The sequence below is a fragment of the Heloderma suspectum genome, chromosome 1 (assembly GCF_057233095.1).
Source record: "Heloderma suspectum isolate Gila_16-S chromosome 1, 16-S_ref, whole genome shotgun sequence".
Classification (NCBI taxonomy): domain Eukaryota; kingdom Metazoa; phylum Chordata; class Lepidosauria; order Squamata; family Helodermatidae; genus Heloderma; species Heloderma suspectum.
Genome location: NC_139458.1, coordinates 193,803,460 through 193,827,799, shown reverse-complemented (window position 1 = coordinate 193,827,799; position 24,340 = coordinate 193,803,460). Strand labels below are relative to the sequence as shown.

At 42.6% G+C, this 24,340-nt stretch overlaps 2 protein-coding genes across 29 annotated transcripts in view; one reads left to right on the top strand and one right to left on the bottom strand.

Moving 5' to 3' along the window:
* CERKL (CERK like autophagy regulator) overlaps positions 1-23,598 on the top strand; it is a 64,533-nt gene extending 40,935 nt beyond the window's left edge. For 10 of the 25 annotated variants that reach the window (XM_084815064.1, XM_084814947.1, XM_084815084.1 and 7 more), the window contains 9 exons: positions 695-837; positions 5,334-5,408; positions 8,230-8,407; positions 8,774-8,842; positions 10,139-10,164; positions 10,241-10,349; positions 12,313-12,409; positions 17,556-17,719; positions 19,497-21,718. In XM_084815064.1, the coding sequence (XP_084671190.1) occupies positions 695-837; positions 5,334-5,408; positions 8,230-8,407; positions 8,774-8,842; positions 10,139-10,164; positions 10,241-10,349; positions 12,313-12,409; positions 17,556-17,719; positions 19,497-19,578 (943 nt within the window). In that variant the 3' untranslated portion in view covers positions 19,579-21,718. Of the gene's footprint in view, positions 1-694; positions 838-5,333; positions 5,409-8,229; positions 8,408-8,773; positions 8,843-10,138; positions 10,165-10,240; positions 10,960-10,995; positions 11,173-12,312; positions 12,410-17,555; positions 17,720-19,496; positions 21,719-23,402 lie in introns of those variants that run through there. The other 15 variants (XR_014785011.1, XR_014785043.1, XM_084814960.1 and 12 more) reach the window with 15 other exon arrangements.
* Positions 21,060-24,340, bottom strand: part of ITGA4 (integrin subunit alpha 4) — an 80,096-nt gene continuing 76,815 nt past the window's right edge. For all 4 annotated transcript variants that reach the window (XM_084814928.1, XM_084814935.1, XM_084814908.1 and 1 more), the window contains one exon: positions 21,060-24,322. In XM_084814928.1, the coding sequence (XP_084671054.1) occupies positions 24,203-24,322 (120 nt within the window). In that variant the 3' untranslated portion in view covers positions 21,060-24,202. The remainder of the gene's footprint in view (positions 24,323-24,340) is intronic.

The window sequence follows — 24,340 nt, the reverse complement described above, 5'->3', positions numbered from 1 at the left end:
AGTATTATTGTGTGTATTATTGTGCATTATTAAATGCAGAAGTATAAAAGTTAGTAACTCAGTTATGGATAAAATAAAGTCTATTTGTTTGAATTTGCCCATCCATATTTTTATGGCAAAGAGTCAGATATATTTTACAAACTCATTCTGCCAGATTTGGACTCTACCTTGTAACAGATCTCTTTTCCACATACGACTTGTCAAAAAGTGTTGTTTGATTTGAAATTATGTATGTATTTATAACATTTTATCCTGCCCTTCGTCTAAGGATCTCAGAGTAGTCTACATCGTTCTCCTCCTCCTCCTCCCATCTTATTTTGTCCTCATTTTGTTAAAACTAGTAAAATGAGGGTACAAATTACAATAGCAGGCTGTAGTGTAAATTGCACTGCATTAAGTGAAAAATAAGAATTGCATGCTTGTAGCCATTAAAAGAAGGAAAATGTGTTTGTGTGCATGATATTCTTTTCTACAGTTGAATTCTATTCTTATCCGGTTTCACTGATCAGAAAGATCAACCTGGAAATTATCATATTTGTAAAGGTTAAATAAGTCAAAATTACGTAAATAATTGTACTGGAGTGCATGTGGTCAATATGCTGCCCTAGAAAAATTATAAAAGTAATCAGTTTCAACTTGATCATACACGGTGCCTGACACTGAATTGCATTCCTTGCCATTTTTTCTGCTTTAGGGTTGTCTGTGTTGGTGGAGATGGGACTGCCAGTGAGGTCGCTCATGGTCTTTTACTTAGAGCCCAGATGGATGATGGAAGGGACAGTGATGATATACTTGTACCAATTAGAGCACAACTTCCTCTTGGAATAATACCAGCAGGTGACAGTATAAATATGAAGAATACTACAAAATAGTTGTTGTGGTGTGATGATTTAGAATCTCCTCCAAATTTGATATTGTGTAGTGTGTTCTTAAAATATATACTATTATTGCCTACTTATCCTTTGGATTATTCAAAAGATTCCAGTAATCTGTCCTTGCTAATGACACATGCCATACTCTTTGGCTGGCTCTCAGTAGAAGTCTGTCTTCTCCTCACAGACTTAGGTATGGCCCCCGTAAAACCAACCTTTGGCCTTAACTGGAGACCATTTATGGAAGAACAGCAAAAGTGCTGGCCGTTGTTTCAGTGTGGATTTATCCAGTGGTGTCATTCTGCTAGTGCAAAGTTTCTACTGCTTGGAGAAACCCTGGCTTTCTTGCACTAGTGTCAAATCCAGTACTTTGATTCTGCATGTGCAAGCTGTTGTGCATGTGGCTGCACAAGGTGTTTCACAAGTTGTTCTGGAAATCATTGCACAAGACATTGCACAACTCATTACGACTTTATTAGACTATGTGTTGCTTGCACTAGTTGCACTGGTTCTGGGTTATAACCAACATTATGCTAGCGGAGAAATTGTAAGAGTTGGCGTTGTTCTGCTAGGGGTTGGACAACTGCTATCAGAACTAGTACAACTAGTGCAAGCAACACCTAGTCTAATGAAGTTGAAATGGGTCATGTAGCACCTTGTGTAGCGATTTGCAGAACAGCTTCCGCAACAGCTTGCACAACGGCTTGTGAATCAGCCAACTGGCAGTAGTTTGCACAAGCAGAATCAAGTATTGGATTTGACACTTGCACAAGGATAAAAATGGTTTCTGCAAGTGGTAGAAACTTTTCACTAGCACAATGACATTATTGGATACAACCCTATATGAGCAATGGTTGGATGGCAGCAGACCTAAGCTAACACTCTGGGTTGCTGTGGAAAAATATGCTTGCAAAGAGGTGGCTGCCGGAGTAGAAAAACCCCTCTCCGATCTATCAGTCAATGTTAGATTTTTACACATTCATAATCTATAAAGATGATTTAGAGCAACTGTGCCAGTTCACCTTGCATTTCATTTCTCTCAGTGCTATTGTTTAAATGTACCTTAAGTAAAACGTTAAAATAAAATGCAGAATGCTTTGTTTTGCTATGGGTGTTATATTGACTTTGAGACATACCCCCCCCCCCTACACACAATGTAAAACTATTTAAACTTGGCAAACAAAGTTGATATATGAGTTAGAATAAGATGAACAGGGACTGAGTTAGCAAGAAGCATGAAATAATACTAATTACATGGAGCAAACAAAAATTAGGCTAACACTCTTGACCTTCACTTGTCATTATAGTTGCTGTGAAAGCTAGGTGACATGGAATGGAATCTCTCCAGATCTTACTCTGCACAGTTTAGAAGGCTTAGTTCTCTGTATTAATAAGAATGTGTGTATCACAAGTGAGAGATGTTTGTGTCAGACTGCAAGGTGATGAAACGGATTTAAATTAGCATCTAACAAATAATTAACTTTTAACATTTTTCTTCTAAATGCATTTTAGAGAAGCTCTTATATTAGACTTGCTAAAGTCTATAAAGGAGATGTTTTGGGTGCTTGAAGAATATGCTATTAGAATGTTAGCTTTGTACAGGAGTACATTTTATAAAATCTGAATTTAGCTGGTTATGAAAACAAAATTCTGAGTAAAAGACTGCCACCCATTTCCTGAATTCTGACAGCCAATATGTGCCTCAACTGTAGCTTTCCAGGCTTTATTTATATCTATCTATCTATCTATCTATCTATCTATCTATCTATCTATCTATCTATCTGTTCTTGAAAGAGGGTGTCCTCTGCAGGAAAGAAGGTTTTGCTAGGCCAATATATCAAGCTACTATACTGTAGTCAAAATAAAACCAATCAGATGGAGGCAGCCTGTGGTGGTACTGCTGGCCATTTAGGAATAGCGTTTGTTGCTATGGGAACTACAGCTGAGGAACAGTACAGAGGGATTTGGATAAAAAGGAGAAAAACTGGAAGGACGGGGAAAGCCGTTTAATTGCTGTAGAACAAAGGGAAATGTATATATGGACTGTAAATCTTATAGTCCTAAATCATTCACTTACATTAATTCCTGCTTCCAATTAATTTGTGGAGAATAAAATATTGTTATGAGACACTCAGTTGTTTGGGCAAAGAACCACAATGTTGGTGCAATTTTCACGAGACTCTTAGATATGCTTGACTAGGAAGTCATTACATCACATTTATCTGTTTGGATGTGGGAGACATTAACAGACTTATGAATATTCATGTTGTCTGGTTAATTAAGTTAATTGTTCTGCAGGAGTGCTTGCACTTCCAAGGATATTTCCCCCCACAATTTCTCTCTGGTACCTTTGTCAGTCATGCTTTTACGTGAACTGCTGATACTTTTGTCCTGTTTGGCATCCTTCGGAATAAGGATTGGTTAGTAGTTGATGTTAGAAGAAACAGAAGCATTTGAGCCTAAGTTATATTTTACAGACTGTAGTTTGTGAAATACATATTTGCAATATTGTGAGAAATGCCACAACTTGAGCAGTCTTAAAATACCCTTTAATAAATAGGCCTTCAATTATTGCTGTGCTGTCACTGTAAAATGTAAAATCTGTGATCTTCAAGGAATAAGAAGCCTTTATTCATGGTTACGTGTCTTGCTAGTATTGTTGTTAATGCCAAATAAATGTTAAGCATCAGAATAGTAATAATCATGATGAAGCTGTAGAACTAAACAAAAGGAGAAGTTATCTAGAGCCTTTACTTTGTGTAGAGAAAAGTAGAATATAAAATATTCAATTAGGATTAGTACCTTTTAGACAAAGACTACAGAGGGAGCAATCCTATGGCTGCTAGATGGCCATAGGATATGTTGTTTTCCAGGAACCGACCTCGGAGCCTGTGCTCTGAGGTCGGTTCCTGGAGAACTGACCTCCCCTCACTTCCGCGCTGCCTCGGAGGCAGTGCAGAACAGCCCTTTCCTCCGCGCTCGCAAGAGGAGCGCGGAGTGGCCAAAAAGGGACGTGTCTGGGGCGTTCCAGGGTGGGGAGGGCGGAAATGCCTGTATGACACATCCAGTGTGTCGTACAGCAGCCTCCTCCCGTGCTCCCCCCCCCACCCCATGGCTAGACAGCCAAAATTGGCTGTCTAGCAGAAAATGCAGGGCAGGAGAAACGCAGAGGAAATGATCCCCTCCTGCCCTGCATTGGATAGGAGGTTGCCTCCGAGTTCAGAGGCGGCTGCCTATCTGAATAGGATTGCCCCCTTAGGGTTGTATCCAATGTTAATCTAAGCCCTGTTCATTTCAGTGGGTCTGCTCTGATTAGGACTAACATTGGATACATCCCTCAGGTTTGAAGGTTTTAAGTTCCTGGACCTTGATACAGCATAGCTTGCCAAGTCAAGAAACACAGTTGGAGCTCCTTTAGGTGCAATTATGCTGCAGTTCTAAGATATGGAACTTAGCGTTTCTAATGGCAGTATCCAAGTCTGCTTGCGTGCCAGCTTTTTGAACCCCGCTAGCTTTTCGTTGCATGAGTGGTGGGCCTCGCTTGCGCAACAAGTCAAGCAGGAGTGCAGCAGCAGTATTGGTATCCCTAAGTCAACACGTTTAGGATCTGAGCATAGGCTGTGGGAACTCACTCTTGTCCTAGGTTATAGCCAGGGTGATAACTGGGGAAGGGTCAGAGCATGGCTTGCTTTGAAGATTCCAAGGCAAGGCAAGGAAAAACAAACAGTACAAACAGTGTTTCACTGGTTGAAATATTATAAAGGTAAAATGATAGGTTTTGAATTGCTACTTGCCCAAGATATATATGAGCTTGGAAGACGTTCTAGGTCTTCCAGTATTTTACATTTTAAATAACATGGTACCAAATTGAATTTAATGTTGGCAACTGAGAAAAGAGATGGTGAATGGATATTATTTAGTTGCTCAGATGACCACCATACCATCTCTTATTTGGTAGTGAGACACTCATGATTCTAGTATGGAGATGATTATATTTTGACAAGATGTTTCACTTAATGCAGGGATGGACAACTTCAGGAGATCTGGGAGCCACTGTGCCCTCCCACCCCCCGCAGGCCGCACCTTCCCCCAGTCCGAGGCACTGAAAATACAAAAATAATTTTAAAAATAATTTTCTAAAATGGTGTTTGGACCAGCTAAGGATTGACAAAAGAGTCAAAAATAGCTTGTTTGCAACCCAATCTTGACACTTCTGGTGCTCCTTCGTAGCTATGGAACACTAAAAGGGTAAAAAGGGGGTCAAAATGGCCACTCCGGATGTATTTTTTTTAAATAAAAAGCTACAACAATCTGGGAGGACAGCCAGGGGGGTGGGGAGGTCAGCATGCAGCCCTTGGATTGCATGTTGCCCACCCCTGATTTAACTGGGTTAGTGGAGCCATTTTAAAGTATTCTTTTGTATGGTTTCAGTGTTTGCCTCTCTGTCTCTAATATTTACAGGTTCTACAAATATTTTGGCACATACTTTGAATGGAGTCCAACATGCACTAACAGCAGCATTGCACATAATAATGGGTAAGTATTCTGTATCTGAGAATTTCAGAAAAGGAACTGAACTTAATATGCTATATTAAATCAGGGTGGTTCATAAGTAGTTCTAATATTATACACATATAAAAAGAATACATTTACTTTTTTGCACATTGAAGTTAATGAGGTAAATGAGATTATACTGTTTAGACATTTGTAATAATTATATGATTTAGAATAGTATCACAGTAATGTATGTAGTCTAAAGAAGTGTAAGTAAGCTCTGCCATGCTTCCAATTCAACAATTTCTGGATAAGCTTGGAACAAGTAGATGAAAGCCAGAGTATGACATCCAGCTGGGGACCTTCTCTATTCATTCTCTTTTCTCTTGCATGAGGAAATGGTGGTGGGGAGTTAATTTCTAATCTGCTGGGTATAAGGTAGAGCAGAGGGCCCCAAGCCCCGGTCCGCGGACTGGTCCCAGTCCGTGGCCTGTTAGGAACCGGGCTGTAGTAGGGGTGTGCAAAACCCCCTTACCTTGGGTCCGTGGGGGGGGGAGGTGATCCGTCCCCCCCCCCCCCCCGAATCCTCGCCAGTCCTGGCTGGCTCCGCTCCGCAGCATGTCCGCGGAGCTGCTGGCTGGCTCCAGCCTCTAGTGGACTTCCGGCCGCTGGGACATAAATGGCGTCTGCATAGCAGACGCCATTTGCGTCCCTGTTCTTCAAGTAATAGGCTACATAAATCTTTCCGTAGCCTATTACTGCAAAGAACAGGGACGCAAATGGCGTCCGCTATGCGGACATCATTTGTGTCCTAGCAGCTGGAAGTCTGCCAGTGAAACCATCCCCCCCCCCCCCCCCCCGGTCCGTGGAAAAATTGTCTTCCATGAGACCGGTCCCCGGTGCCAAAAAGGCTGGGGACTGCTGAGGTAGAAGGTGGGAATTTCCATCTTCCATCTCCATTCTTCCATTTGTTAGTGTGTCAAAGTGGGGGAGGAGGTACTGCATAGTAGATGGAAGAGGAATGTTGGATTCAAGTTATTTTTATTAGTTTCAAATAACAGCTTAGCAGATGTTAATAAGAGGCTTAGCATTGCTTTTTCAATGTGAATGCAGAATGCCATTAATTGTTAATTTCTAGCATGAGCTGTCATTCTTTGATAGCTATGTTTTCAGTATACTTTACAGTTTGAGAGCGTAATTTTTATGTATTATAATTACTAGTAAATCTGATTCCTCCTTCTGGAGATAAGTGTCTTTGTACATTTCTGGCATCCTTTTGAAGGATGTTTATTACAGTTCATCCACTTTGCACACACAATCTGCCATTGCTATATTGAGATTTGTGTGCTAGTTCTGCCACAGGTGGGTCTCCCACTCAAGTGAGAATTCACTGGCCAGCTTTGCACAATCAGCAGGGAAAACTATGCAGTATGAATTGTTTTTCCCGCCCCTGCTTATACTGACTGTGCAACAAGCATTTCCCTAATTAACCATGCCACATCGCGGGTTGCTGTGTTGTCTGAACCCAGCATGCAGGCAGCAGTGGTAGCTTCTTACCCACCTTACAACCCGTGGCTTGCAGTAGGGGTTGTGGGATGGGTGAGAATCCACCCCTGCCCTGCGTGCTGGGTTTGGACACCACAGCAACCCGTGGCGTGGGTAATTAGAGAAATGCTGGTCACATGATTGGCATGCGCAGTGGAAATTGCCCATACTGTGTAGTTTCCTCTGCTGATCGTGCGAACCTGGCCCCTATGACAATGGGTGAAAGGACTGTGAGGCACATTCCCGTTTTACATGCTTGGGTCCCCACCCATCTCTCGCCACTATTCCATTGTCAACAGTCTCTTGTGAAGTGATGCAGTGTTTGCTACTCCTACTTTGAAGGCAATTACTTGAATTTGGAATCCCAAGAGAATTCCAGACTCCTGCAGACATGTGCACACACTCTGGACGCCATGTGCCAAAGTCTGCGCTGGGTTTTTTTTTATTTTTTTCAGTTACAATTGGAAGGTGTACTATGGCTAGAAATAAATTATTTTCCTAGCTTAGTTAGATAACTTAGTTAGAATAAATTTACTTCCCCTCTGTTAGTAAGGTATACCTGAACAGTGGAAGTATTAGTAATTAGCATTACTGGAATCTGCCCTGGGAATCTGTTTGAGGGGAAAATAGACATTCTCACAATCAAACAACCAATACATATTTTGCCTTGTTTCATTTCATACGGTGTAATACAGACAAGATTAATTGTATGTTCCCTATATATTATGTTTTGTTCATAAATTTGCTTACACGTATTGTGCCTGTGCTAGTTCACCTACATAAACTTATTGTTCGGAGTACGCTGCTTACCTCATAGATAACCTCCATGTAATGAAAAACTGTGTCCTTCACACATAACACTTCTTTTCCTATACACAATCCGATGGTTGCAGGAGTGGAAGGCAGCTCACACAACCAGTCTTTCCCATCCTTTCCTCTGCTTCTCCCTGTGCCCCTGAAAAGCTTCTCCAGAGGGTCAGGGGCCCTCCTGAACAGTCTGGGCTGCGTTGCATGGGGGCTGCAGTGGGTGGGAGTCACTGAAAATCAGACAGAGAACCTTTTGCCAGCTGAAGGTGATAGACTGTTGTTGCTTTTTAATCAAGTGAGACATTTTTCATCAGATAGGCACTTATTATCGAGAGAAGATATAGGAGCTCCAGCTTTCTAAATATTTTAACTGTTTTATTATTATCGAAGTTAAACAGCAAATGCTTTAATTTGGTTTTGATGATGAGACTTGAGACCTGTCATCATGGGTGAGGAAAAATGAAACGTAAAAAAAGCCATACATAAGTTTGCTTTAATGTTACCATTTCAGGGCATCTGCAGTCGGTGGACATGTGTACTTTCAGTAGTCCATCCAAACTACTTCGCTTTGGGTTCTCTTCTATGTTTGGTTTTGGGGCAAGGACTCTAGCTTTGGCTGAAAAGCATCGTTGGATGCCATCAAAGCAGCGAAAAGATTTTGCTGTGATGAAGACACTGGCAAGTCTGAAGTATGATAGATTTTAAAAAATAAAATCTTGTGCTACTTCTAGGATAAAAAAAAAATTGTACCATTTAGACAAAAACATGTGGATTCATATTTTTACCAATTTGTAAAAATCTAATGATATCTTAATATCTACAATCTAGATAATAATTCAGACTTGTAACTATTGTTAGACTGCAAACTTATATCTATTTGACTGGGAGTAAGCATCATTACATTCAATGGGATTTACTGTTGAGTAGACATATATAGGACTGTGCTGTAAGTCTTAAAATATCAAGATGATGAAAATATTGTAAATATTTAAAGATTGATGTACGATCTCATAACAGAGTTATCTGTATAGGAACTAATCTTATTCTGTTCTTAGGCCAGAAGAGTGTGAATTATCATTCCTACCCTTGAAGAACTTACAGCAAGATGCCCAGGAAAATGATAGGTAAAAATCAACAAATCACAAGTCTGTGTATTCCAAATGTAATGTTATCCATAACAGTCCCAATCCAGTTTAGAACTAGTTGTAATGAACTTAAGCACCATTGAATTCAATACAATTAAGTGACTAATGTTACTTGCTTGGCAGCATTGTACTGGACGGCTTACTGAACGTGTTTTTTGAAGTGATGGAGGGAGCAAGCCTACCGGGATAGGTGGCCGCCTCTGAACTCAGAGGTGACTGCCTATCCAATGCAGGCAGGAGAAGCACGGAGGGGATCGTTCCCTCCTCGCTTCAGCCACCCTGCATTTGCGGCCAGACAGCCAATCTCAGATGTCTAGCCATGGGAAGGCGGAGTGAGGGAAGCTGCTGCTGGATGACATGTTGGATGTGTCGAACCGGCACTTCTGCCTTCACTGCCCTGGAACGCCTTGTTTTCGCCTCTCTGCGCTCCCCTTCGGAGCACGGGGCCATTCCGAGCTGCCTGTGAGGCAGCACGGGAGGGAGGGAAGGTCAGTTCTCAGGGAACCAACCTCAGAGCGTGGGCTCCAAGTTTAGTTCCTGGAAATCGATGTATCCGATGGCTGTCTAGCCACTGACTAACAGTTCAGTAAGGGAGCAATCCTGTCAGAATGGGCAGCCGCCTCCGAACCGCCTGTCCAATGCAGAGCGGATGGAGTATGGAGGGCCAATTTCGGCTGTTTAGCCAGGACGCCGCGGGGTGGGGGGCTGGATGGCCCATAGGAAGCACCATAACAATGCTTCCGCCATGCCCTCCACGCCTCCGGGAACTCCCTCTTTCCTCCTTCTCCACACTGCTCTTATGAGTGTGGAGCCTGGGATGATCTGCATCGCCTATGAGGGTGTGGGGGGGTGGTTTTCTGGGAACTGACCTTGGAGTGTGGGTTCCATGGTCGGTTCCTGAAAACCGAAAAATCCTATGGCCTTCTAGCCACTGTCTAGCAGCCATAGGATTGCACACTTAGAAACTGTATATAAAAGAAATTAGATACTTTTATTTTCAGATTTTGCTATAAGCAGTTTAAAATTTTTCACTAGTATGCTTCATTTGAAAACCTTAATCAAAAGTAATTCCTGTTGACTTCAGTGGGACTTGCTTTCAAATAATGTCCTTAAGATCAAAAACCTAACATTCTTTCATATAAGACTTACTTGAATTCTCTTATTCAGTGTTAAATTTTTATTTTGTTTCTATTCAAGCACGAACATTGCATTTTCTTATTTGTTATTTTACATCCACTGCCTTTTAATTATTTTATCTAATACATTTGTTTTTAGAAAGAAGCAAGAGAGACTTAAATCTGGTAAATTTTCAAGCTTAATCACTTACAGAAGTTAATTAGGATTGCTTGAAGTAACACGGTATGATGTTGTATTTAGACAACGGGGATCAGTGGCACAGGATCCAGGGTCATTTCCTGAACGTGAGCATTATGGCAATCCCTTGTCTCTGTTCAATGGCACCCAGAGGCTTGGCACCTATTACCAGGTCAGTAAGGATTTATAGAATTAGGGTAATGTCTCTGACATCTTATTCTAAAACCTTAGCTTCCACAGGATGCATGTTTGTGTCATGAGCAGTCTCTAGACCCTCTTAGCCTGGGAGAGGAGGATGAAGAGGGTTGAGCTGGACTACAGTTGACTCCCTAATCTCAGGAACTGCAATCAGTTTTTGGATCAGGTTGATGAGGTCTTCTACCTAGAATAATCATTAGATAATTACAGTGATTACATTAGTTTACAAGTCTGTCTTAAGTGGTAGACATCAAGTAATAATCTCCCGGGGGCTTTGTTAATAGGCAATCTAGTTCTTTTGAGCTGAATGGTTGATTTCAGTTTATTGTAAATACTCAGTTGTTGTAACAAATACAAAATACAAAAGTTACAGTGAAAACTCATTTGCAGAACAAAAAGCAACAGAAGTACAACGAAGGGCCAGACTAGTATCACTACTAAAATGATCAACTCTGTTATTTTAGAGAATCCTTCATATTGTCTGGTTGCGGCACTTGAAAAAGCCACTAGTTCACCTCTTAGATTCCTGTGGCCTCCTCGAAAAGGTACCCAGCTGTAAGATGGGTTGTGTTTAATACACAGTAAAGGTTGGGCTCAGTATTCATCCTTGATGTCTTTAGGTGTACAGCAAGCAAACAAGTCACACGGGAAGTCTTCTACCACTTCAGTTCTGTAGCTGCCATGCCTTAATTCATAAGGTGTTTTCTTTACATGACCATCTAAAACTCCTCAAGGCATCAATTAGAATCATCATAAAGGAAATTCTCTTCAATATGAAGTACAATAATTTCAGATAGGTAATTTTCAAAACCAAAATGTGGTTAAAGATACGCTGTCAGGATGTTCCGCTCAGAGAGAGAAACGGCAGCGAGCCAGAGGTAGTTGCTGCGTGATGCTTGGATTGAAAGGGAGAGAGGATTTAGCGTGCGGGGGAAGAGAAGTGGGTGGAAGTTGAAAGAGCTGACAAGGAAAAGGGAGAGAGCGTGAGAGAGGAGATCTTTCCTCAAGCTCTGTTGAGAGGCATGACAGAGTGAAGGGGAGCGGGATCCTCAGTGGCAAGGCAAACCCAAAAGGCAGGGAGAACAGGTGTTCCCAGGCTATGGTAGAGCTTTTACTGGGCAGGATCATGCAATGCAGAGGTGCAAGGATGGGCCTCGGGTTGAATGCTTTCAAGAGTGAGTCAGGCAAAGTGTCTTCCAGCAGATTGGCTCTTGGAATCACACTAAGTTCAGGATTCCAAGACCAGTTGTGGTCTTATAACCCCTGCAGCAGCAACAACAACAAGTAGGGTGTATATAGAAAGGGATTTTCTGGGGAAACAAAAGAGATGCTCAGACCATCTTCTGCAAAGGTCAAAGGTCACACAAGAATGCAGGGCTCTTGGCATTGTCAATTAATATGTGAAAGGTGTTGCCCTGATTGAATTAGGATGCGGTGGACTTCGGCTTGGCACATCCAAGAGTTCCACAGTCCAGGGCACTGAGAGCTAGAACACTCTCTTTTCCACATCAGTAGAGGGTGGTGACTGGTCCTGCTGTCCCCCCTTGTCCTGGATTGCCAGTCAAGCAGCTATATTCAAGATGGAGACTGAGACACAAAATGGAAATGTGGGGTCAAATGAAGGCAAGCTGGCAACCCTGGAGTTCAAACCTCATCTCTGTCATGAACTCAGTGGTTTAGGCAAGCAGCCTAATCAATGAGTGATTCTGCTCATTTCCAGGGTTAGTTTTAGAACTGCAAAATTCCCATGGGCACAATAGGATGTGGTGCTTAATTGAACAGGCATTTTACTTTAAAAATATTGCCATGGGCAAAGTGCTAGAGCCACTAAGTGTATTTCTAATTATACCTTGTTTTGATTAATTAATTTATAAACACGTTATCAAAAACAGTGGTGGTTGCAATTCCATGCTTTAACTGAACAATGTCATTTTTAGATTGAATGATGGAAGCATAGCTCTTATTGTTGTACGAAACACTTCTCGTCCAGAGTTTGTTAAACATCTGAAAAGATATGCTAGCATGAAAAACCAGGTAAAGGCTTACTGTTATATTTTGCAAAGTTGTTTAGATTAGATTTATTTAACAACTGCATCCACCAGAGGCCACAGAAGAAAGAAATATGAGGCAAAACAAAATATCTAAAACATAATATATGTTTTAACATATAATATAAAAACAGAGTAATAAAGTTTTAAGATGGAAGTAAATGCACTACAGGAGATGTCATAAGGAGACTTAGCTTCCTGTCAGAGTACATTAGCCCACTTTCATCTGATTTTTGAAAATCACCAATCAGACTAATACCGATTAGCCTATTTCCATCCATCTGTTGTGGTTTAGTTATAAATGGTTCTTATATATATAGGAGGTACTAGTGTGTAAAGCTGCTAAACTGATTTTAAAAAACCAAATTCTCTATTTAAATGTAGACTACACTGTGATTAAGGGCAGGTGGAGACTCATGATGTTTTGTGGTTAGGATTTTTAAAATTTCACCCATACAGATTCAAAGGACCATGAACACAGTGGCAAATAGCACAGTACATTTACGAAACGTACATACACACACACACATACCACTTGTCTCATGCAGTATATCTGTTGGATGAGAGACGAGCCTCATCCTTCTTTGTGTATCTACTTGTGAGTATCTACTTAGAAAAAAACATCCCTTTAAAGGTTTGGAAATAGGGGAGTTCAAGAGCTATAGGGAACTTAACACTGCTTTAAAGTAATGACAATGTTAGGAGTATTCAGGCAAAGGCTCACTAAGACAGGGGTCCTCTTCCTCTGCAGGCTTTGGTGAGCACAAACCCTGGCTGCATATGCATGTTCCTGTGTGGTAGTGGTAGAGCTGTGAAGGCCTGGGGAAAAAAACTGTTTTTTTTTTTTCCCAAGGACCATTTTTGTTTTTTTTTTCCCAAAAAATTGGAAAAATCGAACAGTTTTGGATTATGAAATATTTTCTTTTAGAATTTAAGACAAAGTATTTATATATAGCTACCCAGAAATTACTCCTCCCCAAAATGATTTCTAAAAACTATGTAATAAGTTTAATCTTCTCTGTAAGATTCCTAGCATAGTTAGTTCTTTCATTCCTTCTTTTGGTCTACAGTATATTTTACTGATAGACATTTATGCTCAATTTCCCAACATGTGACTGGAGTCACCATTGTGCATTCTTGACAGCTTGGGTTGTTCTGTAGAGTGCTGTGCTTCTGGTGCTGTAGCAGTCATGTCATGTGCTTCTAATCTATTCAGACAATAATTACAAATTTACTACTTTTTAAAAGTAAACTACTGAGTTTACTTTTAAAAGTTTTAAAATACAATGATGATTTTATGAGCAAATTAAGGGGATCTCTACACCTCAAGTTTATTGCACGTTCATGGTTGCTCACTCACTGAATTGTGCGGGTCCATTACACAACGTCGTCGTTGTCCAGTCATTATTCCACTATTTCCTCCCACATATCCTGTGTTTTCCTCAAACGGAAAATATGGGGTATTTTTTCCAGCCCACGGAACAGGAGCGGCGTGACCTCCACGTGAAATTTTCCCATAGTGGAAGAAACCGCTCTGTCTGCCTGCTGCGGGTGTTTGTTTTTGGTTGTTGGGGGTGCGGTCAGGATGAGGAAGGAAGGCGCAAGGGCAAGAATTGCTTGCCGATTGTGTCTCCTGCCTCTGCATTTCTCAGTTGGAGGGAGAAGAGGGTAAAATGCCTCCCTGCATCGAAGGGAGACACATCTGATCCCCACCCCACCAAGCTCAGAAGCAATGTCCTCTGTTTTTTTCAGAGCACCCTATTAAGTTGAATGGGGCTTACTTGAGGGTTGCAGATGTACAGGGTGATCTTATGTCTACTCAGAAGTAAGTCCCATTGAGTTCAGCGCAGCTTACTCCCAAGTAAGTGGTCAGGATTGGGGCCGAGAGAAAAAAGTTAAGCTACAAAAACAAGACTCCCCGCCCCCCTTTGCACACATGCCAGGGAGGGAGGGAGGTGCTCCCTCAGTTCAAATCACGTGGCTGCTGTGTAAAGAAGCCTTTCCTTATCCCGCAAAGAAACCAAAAGCAGGAGGGGGGGAAGGGAGCGTGTGTAAAGGCAGTCAGTGGTGATCCTGCATTTAAAACAGAAGCAGAAAGCCCTGTTTAAAATGCAGGATTTTAGGCTGGTGTAGAGATGCCCTTTGTCATACATAAAATATCTGCGGGAACAAAAAGTCTGCTTTATGTTCCTAAAGCAGCCCTCCCCAACCTTTCGGACTTCACTGCCCAGCATTCCTGAACGTTGGCCATGCTGTCTGAGGCTGATGGGAACTGAAGGCCAAAATATCTGGAGGGCATCAGGTTGGGGAAGGCTGTCTTAAAGCGGCAAAGTAACTAGATCTGTAAAGTACACTAAATAAAATAAGTATTGCTTATTTTTCAATTTTTCAGAAATTTCCAATTTTTTCAAAAAAAAAAAAAGTGAGGGGAAAGACAGCTTTCTTCCATGGCCTCGACATTTCTGGAAATTTTGGCTGAATCGACACATAGCAGTTTTGCCATTATCATACTTCGTAATAACTCTTGGTGCCCGTTGGTGTCATGTGACCAATAGTTATCATTGCAGTATGATAAGGATAAAACAGCTATTTATTTATTTTATTTATTTATTAGACTTATTAGCCGCCCACCTGGCCAGCTACCCAGCCACTCTAGGTGGAGCACAATACGAATAACAGCGCAAAATACAGCAAATTTACATAACCAACTGAACAAAACAACGTTGCTCTAAAAAACCCTAACCCACCCCAAATGCCCGCCCGAACAGCCAGGTTTTCAAAGCCTGCTATGTGTAGATTTGACCTTTGCCTCTCTAAGTGGTGTTGATGATTTTCAGGATGGCTTCTGAGAGTCTTGCAAGTCCCTTACCTCAAGGCCTGCTCCATGTCGGGGTGGAGGGAGGGGGGGGGGTTAGGCAAAGTGCCCTTTGATGGGGCCCCTCCAATATCACTGCTGGCTTACCAGCAGGAGACAGCAGCTCTGCAAGTTGTGCCAGGCAGCTGTGGGCCGCCTGCTGTTTTGATTACCCACGGTGCCTCAACGTCGTGTTGCTCTGGAGCACTTCAGGACGTTTCAAATGGTGGGCAGCTTGTAGCTGCCTGCCACTGCCACTAGGCAAGCCCTAACCCACTGAGGGCTCCTCTGCACGCTGCATTGCCTACATAGGCGCATATTATAGGTGCAATGCTGACACAAAGGTGTGGAGCAGGGGCTTCACAATGCACAGCATGGGGCGAGTGATCGTACAGTACATATTATAAGAGGCAAGGGGAGAACTACATGCAGTGATGCCATTCTCCGCTGGAGCCCTGTCTCGAGTGCAGAGTTCTGCCCTGCTATTGAACTAGGATTTTCAGACACCCTTTATTTCAAGGGAGACCCCTTATTTGATGGTCTCCTCATTTAGAAAACCAGAGGCCCATGACCTGGATTTATGAAATTGTGCTCAGGCAACTGTACCCTCCCTAACACAAAGCTGAACCTTCTTTGCAGTGCTGTTAAAACAGGGTGCAGGACATGGGTCCTTGCAGGCTCTCTCTGCTATGCTGGTAAGCACAGGATATAAGGCAGGGATGGAGAACCTCCGGCTCACGGTCCTCATCCATGGAGGTTTGGGCTCCCTTCACAGGCCCCACCCTAACTCAGTGCACTGTTAAGTGCTAATTGGGAGGGCCAGCAGTGCTTCCCTGGCCAAGGCTTAGGTGCATGTACGCTTTCTCCAGGTGGGGAAAGTGTGTGTGCGCCAAAGCTGGGCATGGAGGGGACTGCTTTGCCCCACCTGGGCTTTCCCTGGCTAGGAAAAACCCAGGCAGAGCGAAGCTGATCTGGCTTGTTCCCTTTTGCTCCCCTGCCAGAGGAGCAAAGGGGACTCAGCCAGCCTGGCTCAGCCTGCCCCACGTCCTCTGCAATATGGGAAGGTGCAGGGCAGACAAAACTATCCTAACCAAGGCACCAGGTGGATCCTGCACTCCGGTCAGGGTGGCTTTGCTGTGTATGGGCCATCTTAGCCAGCGAAAGCCTATGCACAGCAGAGCCTCCCCCCCACCCCCCAAGCTGGGCCTGAAGAGGACTGCTTCCCTCTGCACAGGTCTCCCCAGCAAGGGAAAGCTGAGGTGGAGTGAAGCTGAGCTGGCTCATTCCCCTTTGCTGCCCCTGACAGAAGAGCAAAGGGGACTGAGCCAGACCAATTTTGCCTGCCCTGCATCCCCAGTGGGGGAAGACATAAGACAGGCAAAGCCTCCGTGACCGAGGTGCCAGGATCAACCGAGGTGCCAGGATCAACCCAGTGCCTTGGCCGGGGTGGCCACGCTGTGTGCAGGCCACAGTGAAGTCCGGTCCCCAGCCTAAGTGCCAGCTGGACGAGCTCCACCTGGCGCTTTAGCTGGGACTGTGTGGCGTCAGGGGGCACGGCCATGTCCCCTGACATCATTCAGCCTAGGGAGGGTTAGGTGGAAGTCATCCTGCCCCCAGCCCAAAAGACGTTGTCCAGCCCTGCTTTCTTTTGTCAGTCTTATGTGTGTTGGGGAATGAAATATAATTCCATGCTTGTACATAGTACAAGTATCCTGTAAATGACTAGATTTGAAGCAAACTGTAAGTATGCTTTGCTGTTAATGGGGAGGTATTTTCAAAGCTAGATTACAAGTGGCATTAGCATTCTATAAAACATTCAGGACACAATCCAACAAACTTGATTTCAGTGGGTCTGCTCAAAGTATGACTACATCTGGATCCAACCTGTTGGCTACAAATGTATTTACTTAGAAACCCTTGGTTCTGATTTGAAGAACTCAGAAAGATAATGGGATTTTCAAATCTCAGCCATGCCTTTTTAAGGTTATTGTGTAGATTTGCTTTGGGGCTAGAACAGAGACATCAGAAAAAGGAGAGTCCTGTTCAGCAACTGGTCATAGTGGCATGTCACTTGTATCTTGTTTAATCAGGTAATTCCTTTGGAAACTGTATGCTATGTGGTCGTTTGAGATTATTACCATTTTTTTTCTTCTATAAAGTGTAGGCTCATATTTATTCCATGACAGCAACAGTGAACTAGCAATCTTTCTCCTAAGGAGATCTTAAGAAGTTTTAACTGTTGCATTCACAAAGTTTTATCTTCTGCTTTGGATTTTAGTTCCATTTTCCCTTTATTGAAACTTACGTTGTTGAAGAAGTAAAAGTCCAACCAAGGATTAGAAAGGAACATGTCACTGGAGATACTTTGCATTCTGCAGAAAAGAGCTATCCTTGGAATATAGATGGAGATTTAATGGAATGGGCCTCAGAAGTTCATGTTCGGTAGGTTAAAGTGATGTTTAATTCTTTGTAGCCTGGTAAACTGGTTCGTTAATGTCAGTAGTTCCTCTGATTTTAGCATACATTTTTTATGCTATAGTTCAAAACCCTGCACGTGCGAATCAACAAACCTACCTAAAGTCATCTTGGGTTTACCTGAAACCTGCACACCTGCTCCAATTTCTTCAGGATTATGCTGAACAGCAAATGGCAGCAGAAAGCGCACTCCCTAGAAGCTTACCCACCAGAGAATCCATTAAGGGCATTATTTTCATCTGCCTTCTTCCTTTAGAGTGGGACAGTGATAATAATGGCATAATGAAGTGGATTCTCTGCTTCTGACTCCAGATGATGCTGTTGGCAGAGCACTGCTAGATGCCTTTATATTTTCGCCTTTCTAGAGTGGAGGTGGGCAACCTGCAGCCCTCTGAGGCTGCCTGTGTGGCCTGCTGCAGACACCCAAGGTGCCCCCTCCATTCCCCCGCTTGTGCTAAGGCAGCGCGATAGTGCTGGGGAAGAGGGTGCACCGGGATGACTGTCCCCACGCATGCTCTTCCCCAGCAAAGTTGTGCTTCCAATAGTGCACCAAGCAGCTATTTGGCAGGCTGTTGGGAGCCCGATGGAGCTGGGGAGGAGCATGTGCGGGGACAGACATCCCGGTGCACCCTCTTCCCCAGCACAAGTGATCGTGATACAGCCAGGATCAGTTTTTCTGCCTCTGGGGGTAGGGGTGGGGAGAGGCTCTCGCCTTCCCCTGCCCCAGCAATCTCATCCTGTATTTATGTGTATGTGGCCCCCAACTCACCTCTCTGACCACATACAGCCCCTGGCGCGAAGATGCTGCCCATCACTGATCTAGATAGAGCCTGCCTGTATTGGGGGAGTGGAGTCATGATTGCTGTCACCTGACATCAGTGCCTTGGATGTCACATTTGTATATAGATCAAGGCATATTGGTCTGATTTGTGCAATCTATACATGAGTTTTGTAGGATGCTGCCTGCATGCAAAGTGTGCAGATTCGGCGGGGCAGGCTGGCCTTGCCCCAGTCCCCCGTATTAGAAATGCCAGCTGAGTGCTGAGTGACAAATATCTCATTATTTCATGATGGATTGTTTGTTAAAACCTTGCCGAGTTAATAAGCGCTTGGTCATATGTAAATACAGTGCAAAGTATTTTGCATATATCTCTGCAGACCAGAAAATACGCTTGAAGAGAACTATAAAATTCCAGTCACGCATTGTACGTGCTGTATCTTCTTTCAAGCAAGATTGTAGAAATGTCGGGAGACTCTCTCATGTGTCTGTCTGTATTGTGATTGTGTGGCAAAATGCTTAAATTGAGCAGCCCCATGAAACCAATCTGTTGTCAGAGAAATGCATCTGATAAAGTCTGACTTATCTGAAGAAGTTAGTTCTAGTTGATCCACATTTATTTCAAATGAAGGACAGAGACCATAGGTCTCAAATTCTCTGCATTTGCAATTTCACGTACAGTGTTTAGCATCCATGTTATAACTCTGTCAGTTCCATTTGACTCAACTTGTTTGTTGCATGAATAACCCATTTGTGTTAAATTATTTGACACACAAGTATTCCAGGGGATAAGACTAATAATCTAGGAAGGTAACTTTCTTATGATAAATTATATTAGATTGTAGGAAATATGAGGGTTTTCTTTATTTTCTGTAGAGTTGATATTTTATATACATCTGCGCTCAGATAAAATGTCATACTAGTGCTATAAAAGTAATAGATTTTCCATTTTTGTCCCATTTTCAGGGTACATCCCCAATTAATTAATATGTATGGAGGGAGTATTGATACACTGGATAATCCAAAAGAATCATGCATCTGTCTTTAGAAGCAATTTATGAAGAGAAATTATGTTTTCCAGCTAAATCATGTTTGTATCTGAATTCTCTGTAGCATGTGATAAATGGTGCAGCCTGAAACCCAAGCTGGATGATACAAATTCCTGATCATTATTTCTATAGGAAAATTTAACTGTTCTTATTTTCTGGATCCCCGTCATCTTGATAAACAGCTTTCAGTGATTGAGGAGAGATCTGCAGCATGTTCTACATTCAAGACTAGGAATGTGTACTCAGTGGTAAGATGATCAAGAAACTGTTTCAAGAGATTAAAATAAAAGGAACATTTAGTTGAGCTTAAAACCACTACAGGTGTCCAAAAATGTGTAATAGAATAAGAGATCAAATTAAGATATTTGCAAAATTGAACTTAGCATGTTATCAAATTAGTGTGTTACTGCAGCTGCAGAGAGGGTGGGAAAGGGATAATCCAGTCCTCTCCCCCCCCCCCCCTCCCGGGTCTCCACAGTGCAAAGGGGTGTGGGAAGATGTGGCTTTGTGCAATGCTCTCTAAGGGAAGAGGCAGCAATGGAGCACAGTTCTGCTGATATTCCCCTGCCTCTTTCAAAGTGGCCAACAGAAGCTAGGCTTTTGGCAAGCCATTTAAGCCACATGCTCCCATGTATTGCATAGTGGAAACAGTTTTAATTACTGTTTTGTTTTGATTATAAACTACACTGGAATTGTGCAGTGAACAGCACAGGAAGATAAATGCTGGTTGCTTTTTGGGATTAGAGTAGGACTTTTCCCCTTCAACCCAAATGAACCTTGACAAGAAGTTTTTTTTTTTCACCTGCTCTGTATTGTAATTCTAGAGGATAACAGTTTTGAGTGCTGGATCAGTTGTGTAGATTTACCCAGGTTGGTCACAACATGCAGGGTTAGGGAAGATTAAGGGATAGCAATTAGAGTAAGAAACATGGGGAAAGATCCTGAAGGTAAAGGGAGTTTTTTTAAACCAGTCTTCTAGAAGTATGGGGCTCAGGGGAACTGAGCCAAGAGCCCTATGCGCTCGGGAGGTGGTTAGTCATCATGAATGCCTCGACAAATTAAGGTCAAGGTAGAATTGCCAAGAGGTATGGAGGCAAGCAGGGTCATTTATTGCACTTCATCCCCAACAGTGAGCTTCCGCAGACTTTAAGAGGCATTCCCATTATAAGGAGCTCTCATTTGTCCTGTTACAGATCGTTCAATAAAATTCATCCAATGTCTTGTGTCTGTCTCTTCCCTTTGTCCAGCAGCCAGGATTGTATGAGCAATGCACCTTAGTTGCATAAATACCATCTAAGGCAGTATTTCCTAAACTTGAGTAAATGTGGTCCCCTTCTAAACTTATTCCACCTGCTTCCCCCTCTCCTTCCAGTCAAGTTTTGTCTGTGGTCCAGAGGCAAGCCTGCAGAGATTCTTCCTTGGAGTGGTGTAGATGTAGAAATGAAATAAATGTGCACGTTACAAACACCTTTTTAACAAGTTTGTTTTAAAAGTATTTTAAGAACATCCTTATATCTTACACCACTTTAAATCTTGTCCTTTGAAACAAAGAGACTTAAAATACTTAACTTTGAATTAAAGTACATTAACATGACATGGGGACAGAAATCCACATTAATACCATCCAGTTTCATCACAGGATTAGATAGGGCTCTTTTACACAATTGTTCCTATCTTGTTATATTCCATTCCTTAACTTTTCATGGGGTGGCTACTTTTCCATGAAAAGCCATTACACGCACTGGGGGCATCATGAAATTTCCTCCCTGGTTCCTGCCCCTTTTCCTCTGCTTGCAGATTACTGGTGGTTAGGTTGTGAGTGACACGAAATGCAGGTGGACAGCAACCTCCACCAAACTGCCCGAACCCCACCCCTGCAGGCACAGGCTTCCTGCCAAACTGCTGGAATGCCAGCATGTTGGCCATTCTGTGAGGTGGAGTAAGCAGGGAAAGTTGGTGCATTGCATTTAGTCATGTCATGGCAGCAAGCCAGCAAGTCATTATACCGACATGCCCAACCCCCCCGTCATCACTGCTGTTGTCATCATGCCTACACCCCCACAAACCAAAACATCGCCCCGAGAATGGGTTCGTCACGCTATGGGAGAAATACACGGTCAGGCCATGGCGCTCCTATGATGCAGGCTCAAAAAATACTGCATTTTTTTCCATTTGGGGATAATGGAGGATGGGCAGGGATAAATGATGGGAAAATCACTGGAGGATTACGATGTGTAATGGATCTGCAAGCTTCCGTGAGTGGCCAATCGTGAACTTGTGATAAATTGCAGGAGTAGCAATGCCTTAAATTTGAATTAGCATCTTGCAGAATAACTAGTTAGTTACATACATTTAGGGCTCAGCTTAACCCTATGAGAGTTTCCTTGCCGCAACCCACTAGAGTAGATAGGGGTGGGGGGGGGGCATTCAGACACACGGCAGTGGGGAGGGGGAAGAGAAATTTCATCCACCAACAGTCTGTTCCACTGGATACAACCCTTAATCTTTAGGGAAAAGATAGACAACAGAATTAATTTTGTCAGATATGTACTTCAGTGTAATACAGTACTTTAGCAGAATTTGGCCAAATACAAAATAAAATTTTCTTTATTAAATATCAATTACCAGATAAGTGGATTTTTTTCTTTTAAGAGTCAGAACATTTTAACTGATAGGCTATCAAACCATATTTGTATTCAAATTAAACGTCATCCTCATAGGACTTCTTGACCATTTATAAAGTAAAAATTGGCAGTTTCCAAATACTTATAGTTTCATTTGGTAAAAAGTAGGTCCAGATTACTTTGTACTATGTTTCAGGGTCTTTAATGCTAAAACTTCGGAGGTATAACTCATGACAGTGACGACACAAACTGCTTGTTCAAATCATGTTTTTTGGGTGGTTAAAGTGCAGTATTTTATCTTGACCTTTACTAAAAGATACTACATTATGGTATTGTGTATAAAACAAAATATTCCGCTATAAAAAAATACAAAATTTCTCTATATACATTTGCTCTTAACACAGTTCAAAAATAAATACAATGATCGTATAAGGTGTATTGGCTGCTACAGTTCCTCAAAAGCTGCATTTCTGGAAGACGGGCTCCAGCACACCCTATTAGAGCATCCAAATTACGACTTCGCGGCAAACTGGGGGACTGCCCATGGGAAACTTCACATAGGCTGGGAACTAAAAGCCCTAAACAAATGTTCCATCTCAGAGTTTAAGTAACATGCAAGGACAAGCACACTAGCACTATATCCCTCTCCAGATGTTGAGGATGAACCTCTGCAGGCTTCCCATGTGGATTTCAAACCCTGATTTTCCAGGGTTCTAAACTATGGGGTGGGCCTGCACAGATAGAAAACGCTCCCTGCTGCATTCGCTGCCCTGACCACATGGAGTGCAACAAGAACAGCAATGGAGGAAGGCGAGCAGAACTGTTGGAAAAAGAATCCTGGAGAGAGCAATCCTATGTCCTCTAAACAGCATCTGGGGGAGATAGGATTTTTCGGTTTCCTAGCTCGTAGATCACACTACGAGCTTGTAGCTCGCATGGAATCGCACCCTCGGAGCACCGAGGGGTGAAAACAGCGCGTTCCTGGGGGCAGGGATGGGAGGAGACAACGGAAGCTGTTTTAGACAGCTTCCTGTGTGGTCTCCAGCCCTGTTCCCGCCTCCTCCTTGAAATTGCGCATCTAAGGCAAAGCGCCCTGCATTGGATAGGCAGTCACCTCCAACTTCAGGGGAGGTCAGAGGCACCTGTCTATAGGATTGTGCCCTAAATGGGGTTAACGCTTTCAATGCTTCTGTTCGCAGAAGGGGTCTTCGTGTGAGCACTGCTCTTCTCTTGTGAATGGAAGATGCTTGCATTCAGACCAAAAAGGGTCCAAGCCACTGTCTTCTACGGGAGTGAATATACAGTGCTGTGGTACAAAGATTAATTTCAGTGTATGCGAGTTGGGGTTGAGGAAGGTTAAAGATCTCTGATGTTGTGCTGTGTTTTGGCTGCAGGCTGGCTCTGTTAAAAAACCCCATTTTTCTTGCAATCCTTGCCTGTGCAAGCCTCACAACTGCCGCCACAGTCGTCAGTTCAATCAACTGGGAGAACTAGGATGCACTATAATTGTATGAATGGCCATATTTGTCTAATTTAGTAGTGTGCATTTCATACAGCTGCATATTAGGAAAAGTCAGTTCCTTTGTACATAGAAAAACCTGTTTATCCTGTATGGTTTTAAAAAATTATCAAAGGTATTGTTTATTGCTATGCCCCAGGGTCTGCTTAGTTGACTTCGAATAGTGAGTTATGCACTTTAATTCAAGTATGATTCGGACCATTCTCCTTATCAAAACATTTTTAACAAGGAGTAGTTCTTCCCTAGTGTTTCCTTGTTGTCATTTGGCTTTATTTTGCCTTTGCAGCCAGTCTAGTCATCTTGATTATTGTTATATTTATTCTTCAGAGATTCTATGATGTATATTTTAGGAACCCAGTTAAGATGAAATCTTTCTTCTGCTCAGGTATATGTGACAAGGACTTATGATTTGCACATTCTTGTACAGTGCCTTTGATAAAATGGATGCTTCCAGTGTTAGAAAAGCTCTTATTCACATATTCACTGATTATCATTTTGATATTCACTGGAATCATTTTCTTTGCTTTTTACAAAGCTCCAACTTTCTCTTCCTTCCTGCTCTTGTGGCAGAAGTCTATATTTTCTTTTAAAGAAACCAACCTGTAATACACAATTTCA